The following is a 17,854-nucleotide window of genomic DNA, read 5'->3' as shown; positions in this document are numbered from 1 at the left end:
TTTAGAGAGGAAAGTAATCAAACACGGCCAGGATTCTTCAATTTTAAATTTGTTCAAATTGATTTTTGATTGGGTAAATATTTGAATTATTTTGCACTTTGGCAAGATTTTTTATATTGATTAAGAATTGATGGGTCTGCATTTTAGGATCACGCAGTGAAAAACTAGCATTTAAAAGACTGAAAAATTGATTTATGAAATTTTGATTTTCTTTGAGTAGAAATAATCTTTCAAATGTTGTCAGGAATTGCAAAAAGATCAAGATCTACTGAATACAAAAGATTGTTAGTTTATTATCTGTACCTTAATTAAAGCGAACTTTCTGAACTGGCAACAAGATTTAATCATTAGGCATATATTTCTTTTGATGTTATGAAATGGTTCTAGTTTTGAATAAGCATTATTAACAAGTGATCTATTGTACAGATTTACTATTTATGTCATGATCGAGTAGGGTACACAAATGGATCACTTCGTGTCGACACAAAAGAGACAATTTATTTGCAGATTGTATGAAGTCTTATGTAAACTGCTTGACAAATGAAAACTGAAGATTGACAAATTCACATTGAAAGTACAGGCATAAAGGTGTAAGAAAACCATCACTTGTGAAATGATATTTAGCACAAAAATAGTTTCTGAAATATTCATTTAAAATTTTGTTTACTTTAATAATAGCGAAATAACAAAGTTGTCAGTGAATGTTAAAAACGAATTCATCACCATATTTGATTTTTGATCGGAATTCTTGATAAAGTGAGGTGATATTAAAGATTTTATTGAATTTTAATCATTTGTTATAAGTAAACATTTTGTTGTTGCCAGTTGGGTTGGCAATGCAGCCTTTGACTAAAGGATAATGAAGATTTACAATTTAATAGATATCAGATTGATGTGGGTATCAAAAGGGCTCAGCCAAGAATTAGGTCAGTGTTAAATATTTCATGACTTATAGGTGGGCTTGAAAATTGTATTAAAACATGTTGCTCGTGAAAAAAAAAAGATTGAAGGAGAATAAATTATGAATTAAATAACATAGATACTGAGCATTGGGAACACATAATTAAGTTTCATATAAAAATGTAGTCTACGTACTAGAGTTATTTTCTTTTCCATTGTTATTTTGTGATTTAGAATTAAAAATTGCATCCATGGTTTACATTTAAATGGGATACACCCGCAAAAGAAAAAAAAAATTATTAAAGACCCTTTTTTAGAACTCTGAGTTGTTTTGCATACATAAGTTTGAGATTTTTAAGAAAAAAATGCATTTTCTAAATAAGTCTTTCTAAAAATGAAATAAATGAAGTTCTTCCTTAGTTACCACTCAGCATATTTTAAAGTTTCGCTGAAATCAGTTCAGATCTTTGAGGTGTCTTGGAGAAAAGAAAATTATCCCTATACCTATTAAAATGTTACCACCCAATACTAGCAATAGGACCTTCGGACACATAATTCAAATATAACTTGAAATTCTCAGGTGAGCATTATGAATCACAAGCAGGCTTTTGATATGCTTGGACAATCAGCTATTTTATTTCTTTTTAAGTATTTTAATTTGATTCTCAGCTACCTTCAAACTACTCCTCCTATAGATATAGCTGCAGTAAAATAGCACTTCCTCTCCAACTTGTTCAATTTCTTATGAGCTCATTTCATACTATAGATAGGAAATGCATGTTTACATTGTACAATTGACATAGTTATACATGTAATTGTTAAGTGAACAGCACAGAATAAGTATTTGCTGTTCCAATTTTTTGTGTCAATATGCCTTTTTTGTGTCAATTTGCCTACAGAATGAAAGAAAACTCCTATATAAAATTGGATATATTTACATCCATTTTACTTTGTATATACTTTCACTTGACATAGGCATAAATACATTATATCTTCATACCAGGACCCTTACCAGCAAATGATATCCACTATAGGTAATGCATTTTATCTAGCCAATTTATATATCGAAGAATCTTAGCCCATGTTGTATGGAATTTGCAGATTGATTTGGGGAGTGTTCAAAAATTGGCACTAGCTTAGCTTAATTAGTATTTGGGAGTTTTGAACAAATTTAGGGTTTCTTATGATGCGGAAAATGTTCCGTGAAATTGACTCAAGGTCATCCAGAGATAGTCAAAGTTATAAATAACCTGTTGGAAAGACGATGAAAACCACAAAGTAGAGTTGGAGAATCAAGTAGAGGTGGATACGAGTGAAAAATTTAATTCACAATGTCATCTTGAGAATTATTGGAAAACAGGTCTAGACCTTCATCTTTCAAATTAAAAGTTTAGATACTTTGAAACTTTTTAAGTGAGATGTCAGACATAATTTTGGTTCAAATCTATCTGATCAATTGCAAAATAGAAAAGATATCATATCCCCCCAAAAATATCTGTTTCCATAGTTAATATGCTGATACCCATGTACATATTTTGAAGGGTTGCTTTAAGAGTCATGCAGTCAAAGGAAAAAGTTTCTTGTGCTGAAAATAGATTTTGAATTCTGTGCAATTGAGTAAAATCATTACATCATTTGCATTGTAATGTTCATATTTCATGTTTCATATATTCATAGGTGTGAACAAGAGCTTGGCTGTAATTGCTTTTTGAGTTGTGGACTCAAATGGTGTGAGTTTTGATTTCTTCATGTTTCATATATATTTTTAAGTTTGAACAGGATCTGGCTTGGTTGTAATTGCTGTTTGAGTTGTGGACTCAATGGTATAAGTTTTGGTTTCTATGCAATATAACTTGTAAAGAAGAATGATCTTTTTTAAGGATTTGAGTGTAAGATTTGGTTAGCTAGGGGGAACTTGTGACCTTGTGAAGATAGGAAATGTAGATAAATTTACATTTGATTATAGCATAGGGGAGATGGAAGACAGATTATCTTTTTTTACTTTCACTGTTTGAGAACCTTATTGATTCTATTGATTTTGAAGTCATCGTGATTATATTGTCCAGTTGTTAAGCCATTTTAAGGTTATTTTTTTTCCAACATTGCAAGATGCCATTGGAAGGGAAAATTAAATTAAATTACAAATTTGATATGAAGTTCAGACAATGATGTTTGAACAACATCAAAAGACAGTTTATTGTGACAAGATTTTACCTTGGGATTGCACACAGAATTCAACAAGATTGTTTTCCGCGTTTAAGCCAGTGCATTTGGCTTCAAAGACTTTCTGCATTATTATGTGACGAAACATAATGATTTTGGTTCGCAGTTACAATACCTTTCATTGATAGTTTCCTTTGATGAACTTGATAAACTTGTCTGCGTTAAAGTAATTTTTTTGCTTATTTAGAAATCTAAGCATGTGATGTGCCTTCCTTGTTTGGTGTAGAAATAGGAAAGAGTTATGATCTGTATATAGAATACAGTGATTGTACATATAGGTAACAATGGTTGTGACTGTTATTTTTAATAACCAAGTATTTAAAGACATTTTTCTCTATGACGGGTGATTTCTTTACTTGGATACGCATTCAAGTTGCAATATATCTGTCATTTTATCATCCACTGATTCGAAAGTGACAGATTATTAACATAGGTGGAGTGATTTCAGTATGAGCTGGAGATCTTAACTCGGTGCACCAAGGTTTCCGATAAGGAAATCAAACAAGAATCGGGGCCTGTCAGTTTTTGTTTTTATGTCTTACACAACAGTTGACACTAAGGCTTCTTAAAGAGTGCCTGGGGTTGAAGAACGTTGGTGGATACTACCCCATTAACACGAATGCTAATGTTAAATCTACAAACAATCCAATTGAACATTGATTGTGATTTAAATGGTTTGAAATCAAGACATGTGACAATTAAAACAAGAATTTAACTTGTCGACAGCTCTGGGTATGTGGCCTGAATGATGCTAAATATGTTTTTAAAGGGACTAAGCCTATAGATAAAAATTAAGGACCTTTCATAGATAATTCCTCATAATATTTGTGATAGTAATAATATTGTTCCTTTTGCGTTTAGTTGAATGAGGATTTTGAAAACTAAAAATACAATCTCCATGTTCTTCTTTGTTGCACCTGTGTTGTTCTTTTTTGTTTTCATTTGCCTTTTGTGTTGCGAAGAAGTGCTGGTAAAGGTGGATTTAAAGTGAAGTGCAGAGACGTGAGCTAGTGGCAGGGCTTTCTTACGCTCAACAGCCGGGGACTTTGTTTTAGCAGGCAGAAAATTTATGGTTGACAGCTAGTAAAATCTGTGAAGAAATGGTATAAGCCTCTTGAACAGACCTCCAAATAGGTTATATATTTATATTGTGTGGAGGACTGAGGACAGATAAATGTGTTAAATTTGTTTCACTATGTGTCGGGGATCATCTGTCAGTTTTAAAGTGTTGTAAGAAGCTAGAAAAACAGGATTGAATTTGCCTAATAATTCTAAAACAACAGTGGACTAAATAAATATTGGGCCCAATTTCACTTAACTCTTAAGTGTTCATAAATTTGTGTTGTGTCTTCTCAAACATACACCACTAAGAGTGGGAGTGCTGTTTGTTGAAACATCACAGACCATACGAATAAATTTTTGGAGGTATATTGGTTGTTTGGGAATTCTGAAGTGGTCTTACTTTTCCTGTTATTAATGTTTTAAAAATTAATGGCGAAGGCTTTACTGTCATTCCATGATGAATGACTGTTTGCCAAGTGCAAGTCGAGTTGATTTCTTCTATCCCTCTCTCACCATGGAAGCCAAAGACAATGGCCGATTGTCTCCACACACTACGAAACAGTATGTTAAGATTCATAATATATCACAGGCTGAAGGCGTAACTCGGAGACGGCAGCTGACCATTGCACATCTGTATCTTGCGCCAGCCTCACTTTCACGATGTCCGCAACAAGATTTGGTTGAACATGCTGTTTCATCGCAGGATCAAGGATCATTGGAAGAAAAAAGTGACAAACGGACAAAACAGAACGTAGTGGAGTGAATTATGGGATACTTGTATAGACAAAAAAAGTGATCGAAATAATACTCAGATTTTTTTTTCATAATAGGTGAAAATGACATAGTGCTGGAATTTGTGATATTTTGTATCTGGTATTTATTCTCAGTTTTTGAGAAATCTATTTGTAATGTCCAAATTTTGTGATGAAAAATGACATCAGAGATTCTACAAAAAGCAGCAGCTAACAATCTGCTAAAGACAAGTTACTGGAATTATTCCGAACAGTTAGAGGACTTTATTACCAGATATAAGACTCGACCGCCAGATATCAAATTCTGGCCGTACGGGCCTTACTGGCCTAAATATTATGAGTGCGAGGTACACGAGACTCCCAAACATTTGAAAGTGTGGCCCTCATATGTGGAGCCACTTATGAGGGGTGAGTTTAAAGGTAAGTTTTTATACAGATATGATAAATAAATATAGTATATGCTTGTTGCATGAGGAACAAGGTAGGTACCATTACATATATCTGGATTTGCCAAGATATGTAAAAACTTTAAAGTACTGAAGAAGGAATATATGAAATTGATAATTGTGAAGAGCGATAGGCATATACGTCTATGGTATTGTTAAATTTTGATTGCAGTTTGAACATAAAGAACATCGATTCAAAGAAAACAATTTAATATAGAAAATACTTCTGCTTTCTTTTCAAGTATTCATATAAACAAATCCATTAGATGGATATTAATTTTACAAAGGAATTCAATATATCAATATCACATTGCACAGATGGAAAAGAGAAGTGGGCAGGATTTTGACAGAGTAAATCTACCGATCTGTTGGTAGACCTTTTATTATTCAAACATTATTAAACATTATGAAAACATCTTGAACCTCATGTCAATACACATAATCCCTGGCTAGAAATATTGATCATCGATATGCTAATATCAAATGTTGACCAATTTAGTGATAAGGAGATGAGGCTCATTTGATAATGAAAAACCTGTTGCCATGATATGTGTAATCAAAAGGATTTTTTTTTTTTTTGATATTCCATACTTCGACATTCAAAATGTTCACAAGGTATACCCAAGTTAGATTAATTCTTTAATAATTATGTTCTGGAAAAAAAAAAATTCACAAGAAGGCCGGCCGGGTTTCATATTAATGAAATGTCTCAGGTACTTTTGTATACCATTGACCTTTAAAGAAGCTTAGTTTAGTCAAAGTGTACATTTTTAATGTGGGATTTCATTGAAATATGTTTTAATATTTACGTGGAATGATTAGAGCAGATGAAAAATGTATATAGTCTCTTTTTGTATAGATATTGAAATGTTCGAGTGAAATGAATACTTGCATACTTTAGAAATATAGTTGGTTTTTTTTTTTTTTGAAAATTTAGAATTTACAGTATTTGACCCAAAAATGCATTTATAAAGTTCTTCAGAAAGTACCAAAAGTAAAACTCGATGAAAAATTTGAACCCGCAACCTGTAGATAAAAAATTTCACTCTCTTAAACTGAATGAGCTATGGAGTAAAACTTTACCTTAATATGGATGGAAATAAATCAGAAGTTTAAGTTAATGTTTATTTCATGTTTCTTCCTTGAATGTTTCTCTCTCTCTCTCTCTCTCTCTCTCTCTCTCTCTCTCTCTCTCTCTCTGAATCACATCATGCTTCTGAGAAGCTTAAAATATTACAAGCAATTAAATTTACTGATAGCTAGACCAAAATTAAACAGGTTACTGTGAAATCACTAATTTTTTGTGGGGGTTAATTTTCGAGGTATGAAGAGACCCACGAATTCATATCCACCACAAAATGTAAAATTGCATATATTTAACTCAGCAATCCTTCAGTTACAAAATCAAATCCCCATGAACCCTTAGTTTTTCCTCAAACCACAAAAATTTGACCCCGCAAAATATGTGATTTTATAGTATAACTTAAAAAACAACAAATGACATAAATTTTATAGTAAAATCCCATTGCAAAGGAAGTATATATCAAGTTCATGTATATACATACATTGTATATGTATAGAACTTTCAATTTTTCCATTTTCAGACCAACAGTTTACAAAGACCTTCGACAACCAACAAACACCATATACCTCAAAATGGCGAGGGGTGTTGATTGTGTACGATTCAGAACGAAGCAGTCGAGACCATTCCCCCCAGCCCGTCCCAGAAGGATGTTGTCCTAATCTAGTCTTTGAATCAAGATTTGAGAGTGGAAATCTACGCCAGGCTCGAAGAGTGTAGGTTTTCTTTGGGGGAGGACTTTTTTTTCAACTTTACATTTAGCTAAAACATCAAGTTTTTCGGGGGAGGGGGATTTTTTTTTTCAACTTTACATGTAGCTAAAACATAAAGTAACTTGTGTTCAAACAATAATAATGGAGTTACTTCTTTACCAGAAAAATCATTTTCTAATTTGTATAGATTTTAGCTGTTGTAGGATAAATCTGAATAAGAAAGAAACTAGTGCTTTGTGTACTTAAAAATTCAATTTATCTGAACATATTTGTCAAAATCATGTTCCTCTTGAGGATTTATTTTGGCAAGTATGCAGGCAGTTAAACAAAGAAAGGGGTATGTGCACTTTTGGTTTGGCAAGACACATGTGCTGAGATCACAGTGAAAATGTCAAGTCTTTTGATAAAGATAAGACTGCATGAACCATAAAAGTTTATTATATAGTCAAATGAATAAGACTTATAAAGGAATAGTTTTTTTACCAAATTTAGAAGATAAACTGCACAAAATTTGCATTTTCTTGCACATGCATATTAAAGATTATTTTTCTACAAGTGCAGTTTGTTAAAAACTAGCCATCTCTTTCAACAAGTATTTTATATTAATTAAATTTTATTTCATAGATTACACTTAATTTACATGACACTTATGACAGGGCTTGAATGAGACTTAAAATTATAAATCTTAGTGTCAATTTCTGCCTGTTTAGGACGAGTGATTAAGATTTAATGTTTAGATATAAACAAATCCTAATTAAATGAATTGATTGCCTGCATTAGTACTTAATTTTGTTAATTGATATTGAGAAAAGTAAGTAAATTAAAGCTACTTTTTTTATGTCAGATTGTCAAATTGATACGTAATTTTATTTAACTTTGATTTACTCTCTTATTTGTTGGGATTTTTGATTATAAGAAAATTTTGAAAATTTCAAGATTTATATTCAAGTATGCAAGGCATTCAATGTACCAGAAAGTCCAGAATGCATTAATTTCAGAAAAGAAGAGATTTTATGTGATGTACAATTTTTGTAAATTATTATGTACCCCCATGTTTACTAACAAGACTATAAAAATTGTACTATTTATTTGTCAAAGGTGCACGTAAACATCTGTACTGCAATGTACGGGTAAACCTGCCTTAGTGATTCATTATATTGAGCAACTTCCTGTCATATATGTTATCTAAATGTTCTTATATTGATTTTTGTTATAAAAATACCTTAATTAATTAACTGCTGGTCTAATGCAACTGTAATTTGACATCCCTTTTTATCAGAGAACCTGGTTAAAATGATAATCAGATCATTGTAGTTTGATATGCATCAGTTCTTCATTATGCAAGTATTTCATATGATGTATCAAGTATAAAATTAATGTACATTTTGCTTCAAATATTAGAGGCAGTCATTCTGTTTTAATGTTTTCTGCTTCCAGTAGAACTCTAACACTATTTTTTTTTAATTTGTAAAATTTCGCTTGAGGGGTCACTCAATACAGGTTTCACTGTGAGTGTTTTTCATCTTTGAAGACGCACATGACATGGGTAGATTTGGATGGGAAAATCTGGATGAATTAGAAAAGGATTATACCCAAGAGACTTTTTTTCTTATTTATGTACTTTTTATTCTAAACTGATGAAGCATGCCAAATGGAAAATTTGAAACGTTTTCAATTCATTCAACATTTCAGTGAACAAGAGAAATTTTCATAGATTTATAATTGGCTCTTTAATTCAGATCTTTGATAAGCAGTTAATTTATAAGAAAGGGGTATTTGATTGAACCTTTCAACATGATTTGCTCTATGATTTCTTTAAATTGGCTGAATGAAATGTGTTTAATGAGTAAAATGGTCTTTTATATAAAATACATGCAGGGGGTAATATCATGTTATGAAATGGAATATTTTAAAATATTCTAAAAGCTTCCTGAAATATAAGGAAATTTATAAGCTTAATTTAAACTTTCATTCAAAAATAAACCAAAATAAAGATATGATTTATAATACTGTAAAGGATATGAATTGAAGGAATCCATTTAAATTAAAGAGAGTATTAAATGTTTCAAAAATTGAATTTGAAATATTTTTCTTTTTATCTATTCAAAACAACCACAATAGCGTATTATTTCAAAAGTAGAGGTTTCAGCCTGAACAATTGGAGAGGAAAGAATGGGAAACACCATTATAATCCATTTGTTCTGATAATATTGGGTAGTCTGTTTTTTATAGGCTTAATGCATTTGTCTGTGACGGGTATTATCTTGTATTTTGATGGCTTTTAAGAATGCAAGTTCTCAGTATGAAAATCGGTATCTGTCAAAGTTTTGTTCAGCCAAAATATTTGCTTAACGGCATTTCTCACAGTAGAATCGACTATAATCTTTTCCTCAACCTGTAGACATTGAATTATCTGTTTTGTTTTCTATTCTTGTAAGCCACTGCCGAGCTTTGTTGTATTTCATGGGAAATACAATCTGAGATTATGCTGTCATGGGAAATTATCAATAGCAAATAGTTTTACTGTAGCTTATTAATTCCATGTATGTGATCTAAGGAGAGTAGAAAGTTTGAGAAATACATAACAGGTCATTAAAATTTGTATTTCTTTACAGGGGTCAGTGTGAATATGAATTGGTGCTAAAAACAGACCTGTATACTAATCGCCACACCCAGTGGTACTACTTCAGGGTCCAGAACGCAGTCCCCGGGGTGGTGTACAAGTTCAGGATAGTCAATTTACTCAAAAGAGATAGTCTTTATAATTATGGTCAGTTTTAATTTCACTTAAGCAATTGTAAAATACAATGGATTTTTGAAATTTATTTTAATCAATGATAAATTTTGTTGAGCTTTTTAGTTTATATTTGGATATACTGCATTGTAATATATTGAACTGGACCATTATTATCGACCTAGGTAGCTTAGTTGTTAGAGCACCTGATTATAGTAATGCAGGGATCCCGGGTATAAATTTTCAAGGTATGTCTTCTCATTCCTCCTTTCCTTACTACAGATGGAAAGGAGGAATGAAGACCATTCCGTAAGTGTGGCTTGACAGGGAATCGAACTCAGGAACCATGCAATACTAGTCAGGTGCTCTAACCACTGAGCTACCCGGGCCAATATCCACAGTCCAGCCCAAATTATTACATTTGAGTATAGTCTAAGGTCACATTTTATCTGTAGGTATGAGACCACTGTTATACTCAGAAAGTGATGCCAAGAATAAGTCTATAGGTTGGGTCAGAGCGGGTCATCATATTAGGTTAGTGCAGTACTATACTATATATATGTAATTACATGTAACCAGATTTATATTTTAGTGATCACCTTCAAAGATATAAATTCAGATGGTTGATAATATAATCACATACTGGTACCATTAATTTCTGATAAAGCTAGGCAAAGAGTAATTAAAAGATATTCAGAATTTTTTTTAATGTTCTTGCTCAGAAGAAATTTCTTAAGTTGCTGATGACATTTTTTAATGCACTTGAATCATGTTTATATCAAATCGTAAGCTAGGTATCAAACGATCGAACGTTGCGTTTGCAGTGTAAATACATAGATGTATAATTATATGAATTGCTCTCTTTTTCAGTTATTCTAGAAATATAATGCATTTACACTGCCCTTTGCTAATGAGAGGTATCCCTTACTCTGAACTGGAATGGCAAATGGTAAGCTCATCTCTTTTATTCCACATAGAATCCTTATCATAATGTCTTAAAATGTGTCGCTTGAAAATAGAGTTTTTCAAATGGAATGTCATAAAATGCAGTCAATTGCTGAACTGGGTTTGGTTTGTAGGAATTTCCCAATGCTGATGACACCTATTATCTTGCCCATTGTTACCCCTATACGTTCACTGATCTCAAAGAGGACCTGGACATCATGTTAAACAAACCAGAAAGTCGACAGTGGATCAAAAGAGAGGTCCTCTGTGAAACTCGCGCTGGAAACAGCTGCTTTCTTGTCACCTGTACCAACTTTGGTAAGTATAGTAATATAGCATACGTGTATGTATTTCCAGATATCTATTTATCAAGGTAGAAGGACCCATGTAGGAAAAATTCCAGCTCTACTGATTTGGCTCGGAAATTGTATAGTGTATGCACAAAAAATATATATATATTGGCATATGTGTTTTCCTCTTTACCCATTGTCATGCAAAAAAGAGTACAAAATAGGTAGAAATCCAGATGAGCACTTTAATTTGAAAATAATGACAATGTTGTCCAATGAAATTTCATAAGCATTGTGTATGTGTGTTAGATACCTCGCGAGAGGAACAGATCAAGAAGAAGGTGGTGGTGGTGACCGCCCGCGTCCACCCCGGGGAATCTCAGGCCAGCTGGATGATGAAAGGTCTGCTGGATTACATCACAAGTGGCGACCCAGTTGCAAAAGTGAGTCTCTTGTTTATTAAGTGTTCTTAGATGGTTGAGGTACCTAGAAAATGCATAATTACAAATGTGCAATTATCTAACTTTTTTTCAAATATTTTGCAGGAACTTCGCAATAGGTTTATATTTAAAATAGTTCCCATGCTCAATCCTGATGGGGTGATAGTGGGAAACTACCGATGTTCTTTGGCAGCCAGGGACTTGAACCGCAATTACCGACATCCAAGGAAGGAGAGTTTTCCAACAGTTTGGTTCACCAAAAGTATGATGGAGAAAATCCTAGAGAGACATGATGTAAGTCAAAATATTCAGTCTAGTGTACAGAAAACCATAAATGTTATATGCATCAAGTTGGTGAAGCGATATTCACTGTTCATTTAATCTCTACTTTTACTTTCAGATTCTTCTATACTGTGACCTGCATGGACACAGTAGGAAACACAATGTGTTCATGTATGGTAACAACACGTCAGAAGTGGAGACTGATGAGGGAATTGGTGCTGCTCAGGCCTATCTCAGAGAGAGGCTTTTCCCTTGGCTTATGTCACAGAGGGTAAGTCAGAATTAGAGTTGTTCCTCCACCCCCACCCTGCAATAAGACTCATATCACAAAGAACAAGATAAAATTATTTCAAAGAGAAGCTCTTCCCTTGGCTTTTGTCACAGAGGGTAATTTAGAGTTCTCCAATATGTCCCATATCACAGGGGGTAAGATAGAATTAGAGTTCCTCCCTGCCTATCCCTTCGCATATGACTAAAAGTTATATTAGGGAGAGGTCCTTCCCTTGGCTTATGTCATAGAGGGTAAATAAGAATTAAAAAGCCCCCACCCCACCCCACATGTAACTTAGAATTCATTTATTTTTAAGGTTCTTTCAAATTTTATTTCAAATTCTGTTTCAGTCTCCAGACAAATTTTCCTTTCAATCCTGTAAATTCCAAATCAAAAGGTGTAAGGAGTCCACAGGCCGTGTGGTGATGTGGCGTCAGATGAGGGTCCTCAACAGCTTTACCCTGGAGGCCACATTTAGTGGCACTATACTCAATAGGTACATTAATCAAGTGAAACTTTTTTATGAATTCTTCAAAAACACCTAAAGGTATTTAAATCAAACTTGGAATTGTGAAAGATTTTAATAGATAATCTTTAATTTCCTAGGAAAGAATTGCGTCATTTCAATATTGGTGATTATATGGAAATGGGGCGAGTGTTGTCTCAAGTGGTGCTAGATTACGAAGTAGCTCAGGAAAACAAAGCGTAAGTGTACATGTCAAATGTTTCTGGTTTTTTTACGAGTGTTTAGCCTTAGCCCCGAATAATATTCTTTAGTGATATTAATGCTCTTAATGTATGTACATGTATATGTACGATAAGCTTCCAAAGAAAAAAAAAATTAAGAACAACTGTGTACAAAATGCCATTTCACATATCCTGTGAAGAAAAACTGCACTTCAAATATACAGGTTATATTTTTTAAGAAGTAGATAAAAATTTTATATCATTTTAGTACCAGGAAAAATACAAAAAAGAAAAATTTATTGTTGAGGTATGAAGCCATGTGTGGAGTAACTTTCACCTTCGCTACACCTGTCTTAACTTATCTGTGTTCCCCTACAATGTTTTTGATAAAATTGCATATCTTTTTTCACTGCACTACTAAAATTGATATACTTTGGAAATGATATCCCTTGTATTATTAAGGTTAATCAGTTTAATATTAATAACAATAGTCGCTAAAGTGCTGCATTATTGTGTATCAGAAATTACTTCATATTACGATCATTAATTAATTAACAGGAAGAATAGCATAATTGCCTGTATTATGTTTTTGTGGAAAAAGAAATTTTCTTTCTAGATTTAAAATAAGAGATTGTGATAGGATGAAAAACTGATTAAAATGACACCGTGGCGCAAAAAAAGGAAAAGCATGGCATGAAATTTTTTTCAGTTCTTGAAAGTCTAAGTTTTCAGAAAATTACAGGTTTCAGAACCTAAAACCTTTTTTTATGGAGAAAAAAAATATTTTTGCCCCAAGACAAAAATATTGCTTCAGTTTTTCCTTATTGTACTGTGCACAGAAAAGTTGTAGAAGTTACCCTGTCTCAAATCCCAAGAAATGAAAGATATGACCTTAGTTTTTCTGGCACTTATATTTTGCAGTCTCTCTTGCTTTACAGTGCAGTTAAATATATGTAAAATTTTTCGTTACCCTTTCACTTTATGATACAAATATGATTTTGACTCATTATGTAACTTTAAAATTTTTTTGTTATGTTTCAGTAAACAAACAGAGGTTGTGTTAGACATGACTCGGTACATTACAAACCAAGTGCTAGAACAGAGGGGTATGATTGGTGCACGCATCCCTAACCTTCAGTCGTTATCGACCAAAAGTGGCAAAAACAGTGATGCTGGTATGTTAAATTCTTATGTCACAGAAGTATTCTATTAGAATATTTTATGCAAACAGTATCACCCCATCTTGAAGTCAACCAGACCAAAAAAAGCTGTGTCTCTGTTGAATTCACCTCGTCTTAAAGACACCCACTGATAACAAGGGTGAAAAGGTGTGAAAATTTCCCTTCATGCAGTAGCACATTTAGTATTTTTTACGGATAGGGATCTCAACATTTTGTTTTCTTGGAATTTATAGTTGCTCTTTTATTTAGTTAGTCGGTAACTCAAAGTTATTGAATTAACATACTGGTTTATAGAAGTACCATATTTTATAATGTTGATGTGTATTTCATTGCCTAGACTCTGGAATTGATGCTAGTCAAGACAACAGCTGTACACTGGATGGCAGACAGAGCTCTGTGGACGACCACTTCCTGTTGCAGGACAAGGAGAGACGGGACTCGGGAGAAGACTTCGGACGCAAAACAGAAAAGAAGAGAAAGCCCGAGTCTCACAGTCACGCTAACCTCAGTCGTAAGGAGGTGGACTCGTTAATAGATAACGAGTCATTACGGACAATGGATGGCTGTCTGAAAATACTCTCCGACCTCAATGTTCGTGAGGCATTACAGGAATCAGAGTACGTGCATGTCTACAAATCTTCATTGTTCATGATGCTTAGATCTACAGTTAAACTTGGTTATAATGAACTTGGATTAAAGGAAGTAATGATTATAAGGAAGTTATATTAATTATCTTTTCAAGATCCTTCATATAACACTGTTTTATATAAATATAAAGAATTAAAGGAAGTAATGATTATAAGGAAGTTATATTAATTATCTTTTCAAGATCCTTCATATAACACTGTTTTATATAAATATAAAGAATTTTGAGTATATGGAACTTAAAGTTCTTGTTCCAGGATTTTCTTTTATAATGCAGGTTTTACTGTACCTGTATTATAAATGTTATGAGAGTTAACAGGCTCTATTAATGTGAATAATTGCTAGCAGACTTTATAAATTTGGAACATTGTGTTTGTAGTTCTAGTGACAGTGACAGCGAATCGGAACCTGAAATGAAAGCAGTGGATCCTAAACCAAAGAAGAAAAAACGCAAGTCCAAAAAGCAGCGTGACAAAGAACATCAAGATCGCAAGGGTGGATCCGGGGGGTCGGACAAAAAACAGGAGGAACGTTCAAAATCCCTAACGGTAGGTGTCACTTCAGACCCATTACTGTCCTGGCTAGTCCTAATTGCCATATCTCAATAGAAGAATTTGTTTCACATATAGAATTGTGGATGCAGTTAAATATGGCTCTGGGAATAGAGTGGTGATGGTATTTATTTGTTTTAATCAAAAAGCATTTCGTTAAAATAGGAATAACAATTTCTTTGATTCTAAAGTTTGATTAGAGTTGATACTTTTTTGGAAATGAGATAATGTCAAACAATGTAGACTTAGCTTTTTTTTCGTTTGTTTTGGATTCAACTGAATGTAGCTGCCATCTTTTTTTTTCATAGCAATGTTTCCAATGTAGTAGAAATTTACATGGGGTAAGTGGGATGGTATTTGTCAGAAGTATATATATATCCACATCTTAACTGCCCATCTGTGAACACCTGGTAATAGATCATGCAATTGGGTACAAGGGAAGCACTAATTTTATTAGCTATAGTAGAAAACATCACTTTCAACTCTATATTTATGCATACCTCCATGTCACTGCGGTCTTTTTGCAGGCATGTATTATTTGAAATTTATTTTTACGTATCACATACACTCTATGCAGTATCCCAAGGAGAGAATGCACAGAGAAAAAGAATCTGCGACCCATTTAAACCCTGTGACCAATCAGGTAGCCCACTGACCACTAGCATGTAAAACTTGTGTTGGACACCCACTCATGATGATGATGTCCACATGTTCTAAAACTTAATATAACACAGCAAAAAAATTCAAATACGTAATTCATTGCAATTTTCTAATAATATTGACACTGTTTTTGTTCACTTATTTTCTTATGCACATGCAGATGCTGTATTTTTGCCACACATTTTAGATGTAGACAGTTACAATGTCATTTCTTATTCCTTCGATAATGAATAAGCTTTTTGTCATTGAGTTTTGCCTGTATAATTTGACCATGCAGAAGGTTATTAAAACTTCAGTTGCAGTATTTACAAATTAGTCAACTTGTTACCTCATCAAGAATATCCATTGATGCTTTTTGTTGTAGTTTTGATTAATTTGTGGTGACAGGTGTTTATGCATGCATTTCAAATGCCACTTTGTTGGGTTTTTTTTAATTTTGATTATTCATATATCAATTAAGCAATTTTTTTTGGTTCATTCATATTTTGCATATATTTATGCACTCATTTCCTTGACCTTTCTAATCCCTATCTTCAGGCATAATATTGATATGTTATAACCCTATTGATATCTAATATGCATGTTGTTGACTGATTTGTCTACTTTAAACTATGACCTTGGTTCTGATTGGCTCTCTCTAACAGGCCTTGCCTTCTATTTCTTGTTCTGATGCTCAACATGACACCCTTGGTAACCCTGGCAACCTTAACAAAAAGGTGAGTTTAGAAAATTCCATTGACCTAGACTTAACCTTCCCTTCCAAATTGATTAACAAATCTATTTAATTCCATAACGATGGATTTCAACTGAGTCAAAATATGAGACAAAATTGACTGTGTTTTGACATACTCCTGTGTTGCTTATATAAGGCTCCTAACAGTATAACTGCATATTTTGCTTTTGCTAACTTGCTGATATTTATCTTGTATGTAGTGTCTTTGCATGAAATTTAGTTTTTGGAGATTTTCCAACAGAAACAATACCGATCTGGTACAATAGCCTCCAAGTCAAAAAGCGTCAAACATGCATCCCAAATATATACACCAAAACAAACACTGAAATTGTCCACTATCTTTCAACAATCAAATGATGAGGATGTCGGTAGGGGGACATTGCAGCTAGCCAGTTCACAGATAGAATTCAATGAGGAGGCCGTTGGAAAAAGAGGAGGTGGATCCAATATCAGTAGAGGTGGATCCAGGAGAATGCTTCTGTTAAAAATGCAAGAAGATTTTCCAGCACCACAGAATGATACAAGAAAACTTGAAAGAGAGCTGGTTGAAATTATTTCACAGACTAGAGAGGATATGGAGCTAAGCCATTCTCCCAGAGATCTTGCTGCCTTTGACTTTCATGGTACTGACCTGTGGAACACCTATCCAAAGAAGCCTGGGTTAATGGACACTGAATCCTTTTTAAGGAGTCCATATGAAGACTATGAAAACATAGTTGTTCCCATCTGTAAACCTGCAGAACTCAAAATTGCAGAGTCGGGTAGTGTAGCTTCACAGAGAAGTAAATATTCAAGTAAGACAGTTGGATCCAAGAGTTCAGTGAGAAGTGTAACTAAAAGTCTGGGACTCAGAAAAACGAAATCTTTTGTGAATGAGGGTGAGATGTTGAGGACTCAAAGTAAAAATAGTACCACAACTTCGAGGAGCTACAGACAAACTAATCTGAGAAGACAAGGATTAAGCAGTAAACAAATCTCCTCCTCCTCCCCTTCCAAGAACTTTATTCAGGAAGAAAGTGTTGAAGTTTTAAAATCTTATGTGAACAATGAGGAGATAACTCTTAATAAACTCCAAAGCAAAGGGAGGTTATCCGTTATTCAGAATTATAAAGCTAAATCAAGTTTAAAATTTTCCTGACATTTCGTCTTTTTTTGTTTTACATGTATGACATTGACTAGTAGTGCTGGTGTAATATTAGTTACTGGAATACAGCCTCTGTTGCACTTATGATCTATGCAGACAATTGTTTCGTTCAAT

The 17,854-nt window shown here is 33.3% G+C and overlaps 2 protein-coding genes across 8 annotated transcripts in view; one reads left to right on the top strand and one right to left on the bottom strand.

The window, feature by feature from the left end:
• The window catches only part of LOC133186494 (probable acyl-CoA dehydrogenase 6), a 95,961-nt gene that overhangs the window by 5,268 nt on the left and 72,839 nt on the right, over positions 1-17,854 (bottom strand). The gene's annotated exons all lie outside the window — the stretch shown is intronic.
• The window catches only part of LOC133186441 (cytosolic carboxypeptidase 2-like), a 73,594-nt gene that overhangs the window by 44,384 nt on the left and 11,356 nt on the right, over positions 1-17,854 (top strand). For all 7 annotated transcript variants that reach the window (XM_061321708.1, XM_061321703.1, XM_061321693.1 and 4 more), the window contains exons 5-19: positions 6,988-7,180; positions 9,793-9,947; positions 10,367-10,445; positions 10,782-10,860; positions 10,991-11,174; positions 11,456-11,589; positions 11,692-11,880; positions 11,987-12,139; positions 12,490-12,635; positions 12,746-12,844; positions 13,868-14,001; positions 14,345-14,624; positions 15,032-15,200; positions 15,512-15,544; positions 16,508-16,579. In XM_061321708.1, the coding sequence (XP_061177692.1) occupies positions 6,988-7,180; positions 9,793-9,947; positions 10,367-10,445; positions 10,782-10,860; positions 10,991-11,174; positions 11,456-11,589; positions 11,692-11,880; positions 11,987-12,139; positions 12,490-12,635; positions 12,746-12,844; positions 13,868-14,001; positions 14,345-14,624; positions 15,032-15,200; positions 15,512-15,544; positions 16,508-16,579 (2,099 nt within the window). The remainder of the gene's footprint in view (positions 1-6,987; positions 7,181-9,792; positions 9,948-10,366; positions 10,446-10,781; positions 10,861-10,990; positions 11,175-11,455; positions 11,590-11,691; positions 11,881-11,986; positions 12,140-12,489; positions 12,636-12,745; positions 12,845-13,867; positions 14,002-14,344; positions 14,625-15,031; positions 15,201-15,511; positions 15,545-16,507; positions 16,580-17,854) is intronic.

This window comes from Saccostrea echinata, unplaced genomic scaffold, assembly GCF_033153115.1.
Source record: "Saccostrea echinata isolate AGI-Se365-2 ecotype Australia unplaced genomic scaffold, CSIRO_AGI_Sech_v1 ptg000001l, whole genome shotgun sequence".
In the NCBI taxonomy this organism is placed as follows: domain Eukaryota; kingdom Metazoa; phylum Mollusca; class Bivalvia; order Ostreida; family Ostreidae; genus Saccostrea; species Saccostrea echinata.
The sequence above is the reverse complement of the archived record's forward strand: the minus strand, read 5'-3'. Positions and strand labels throughout refer to the sequence as shown.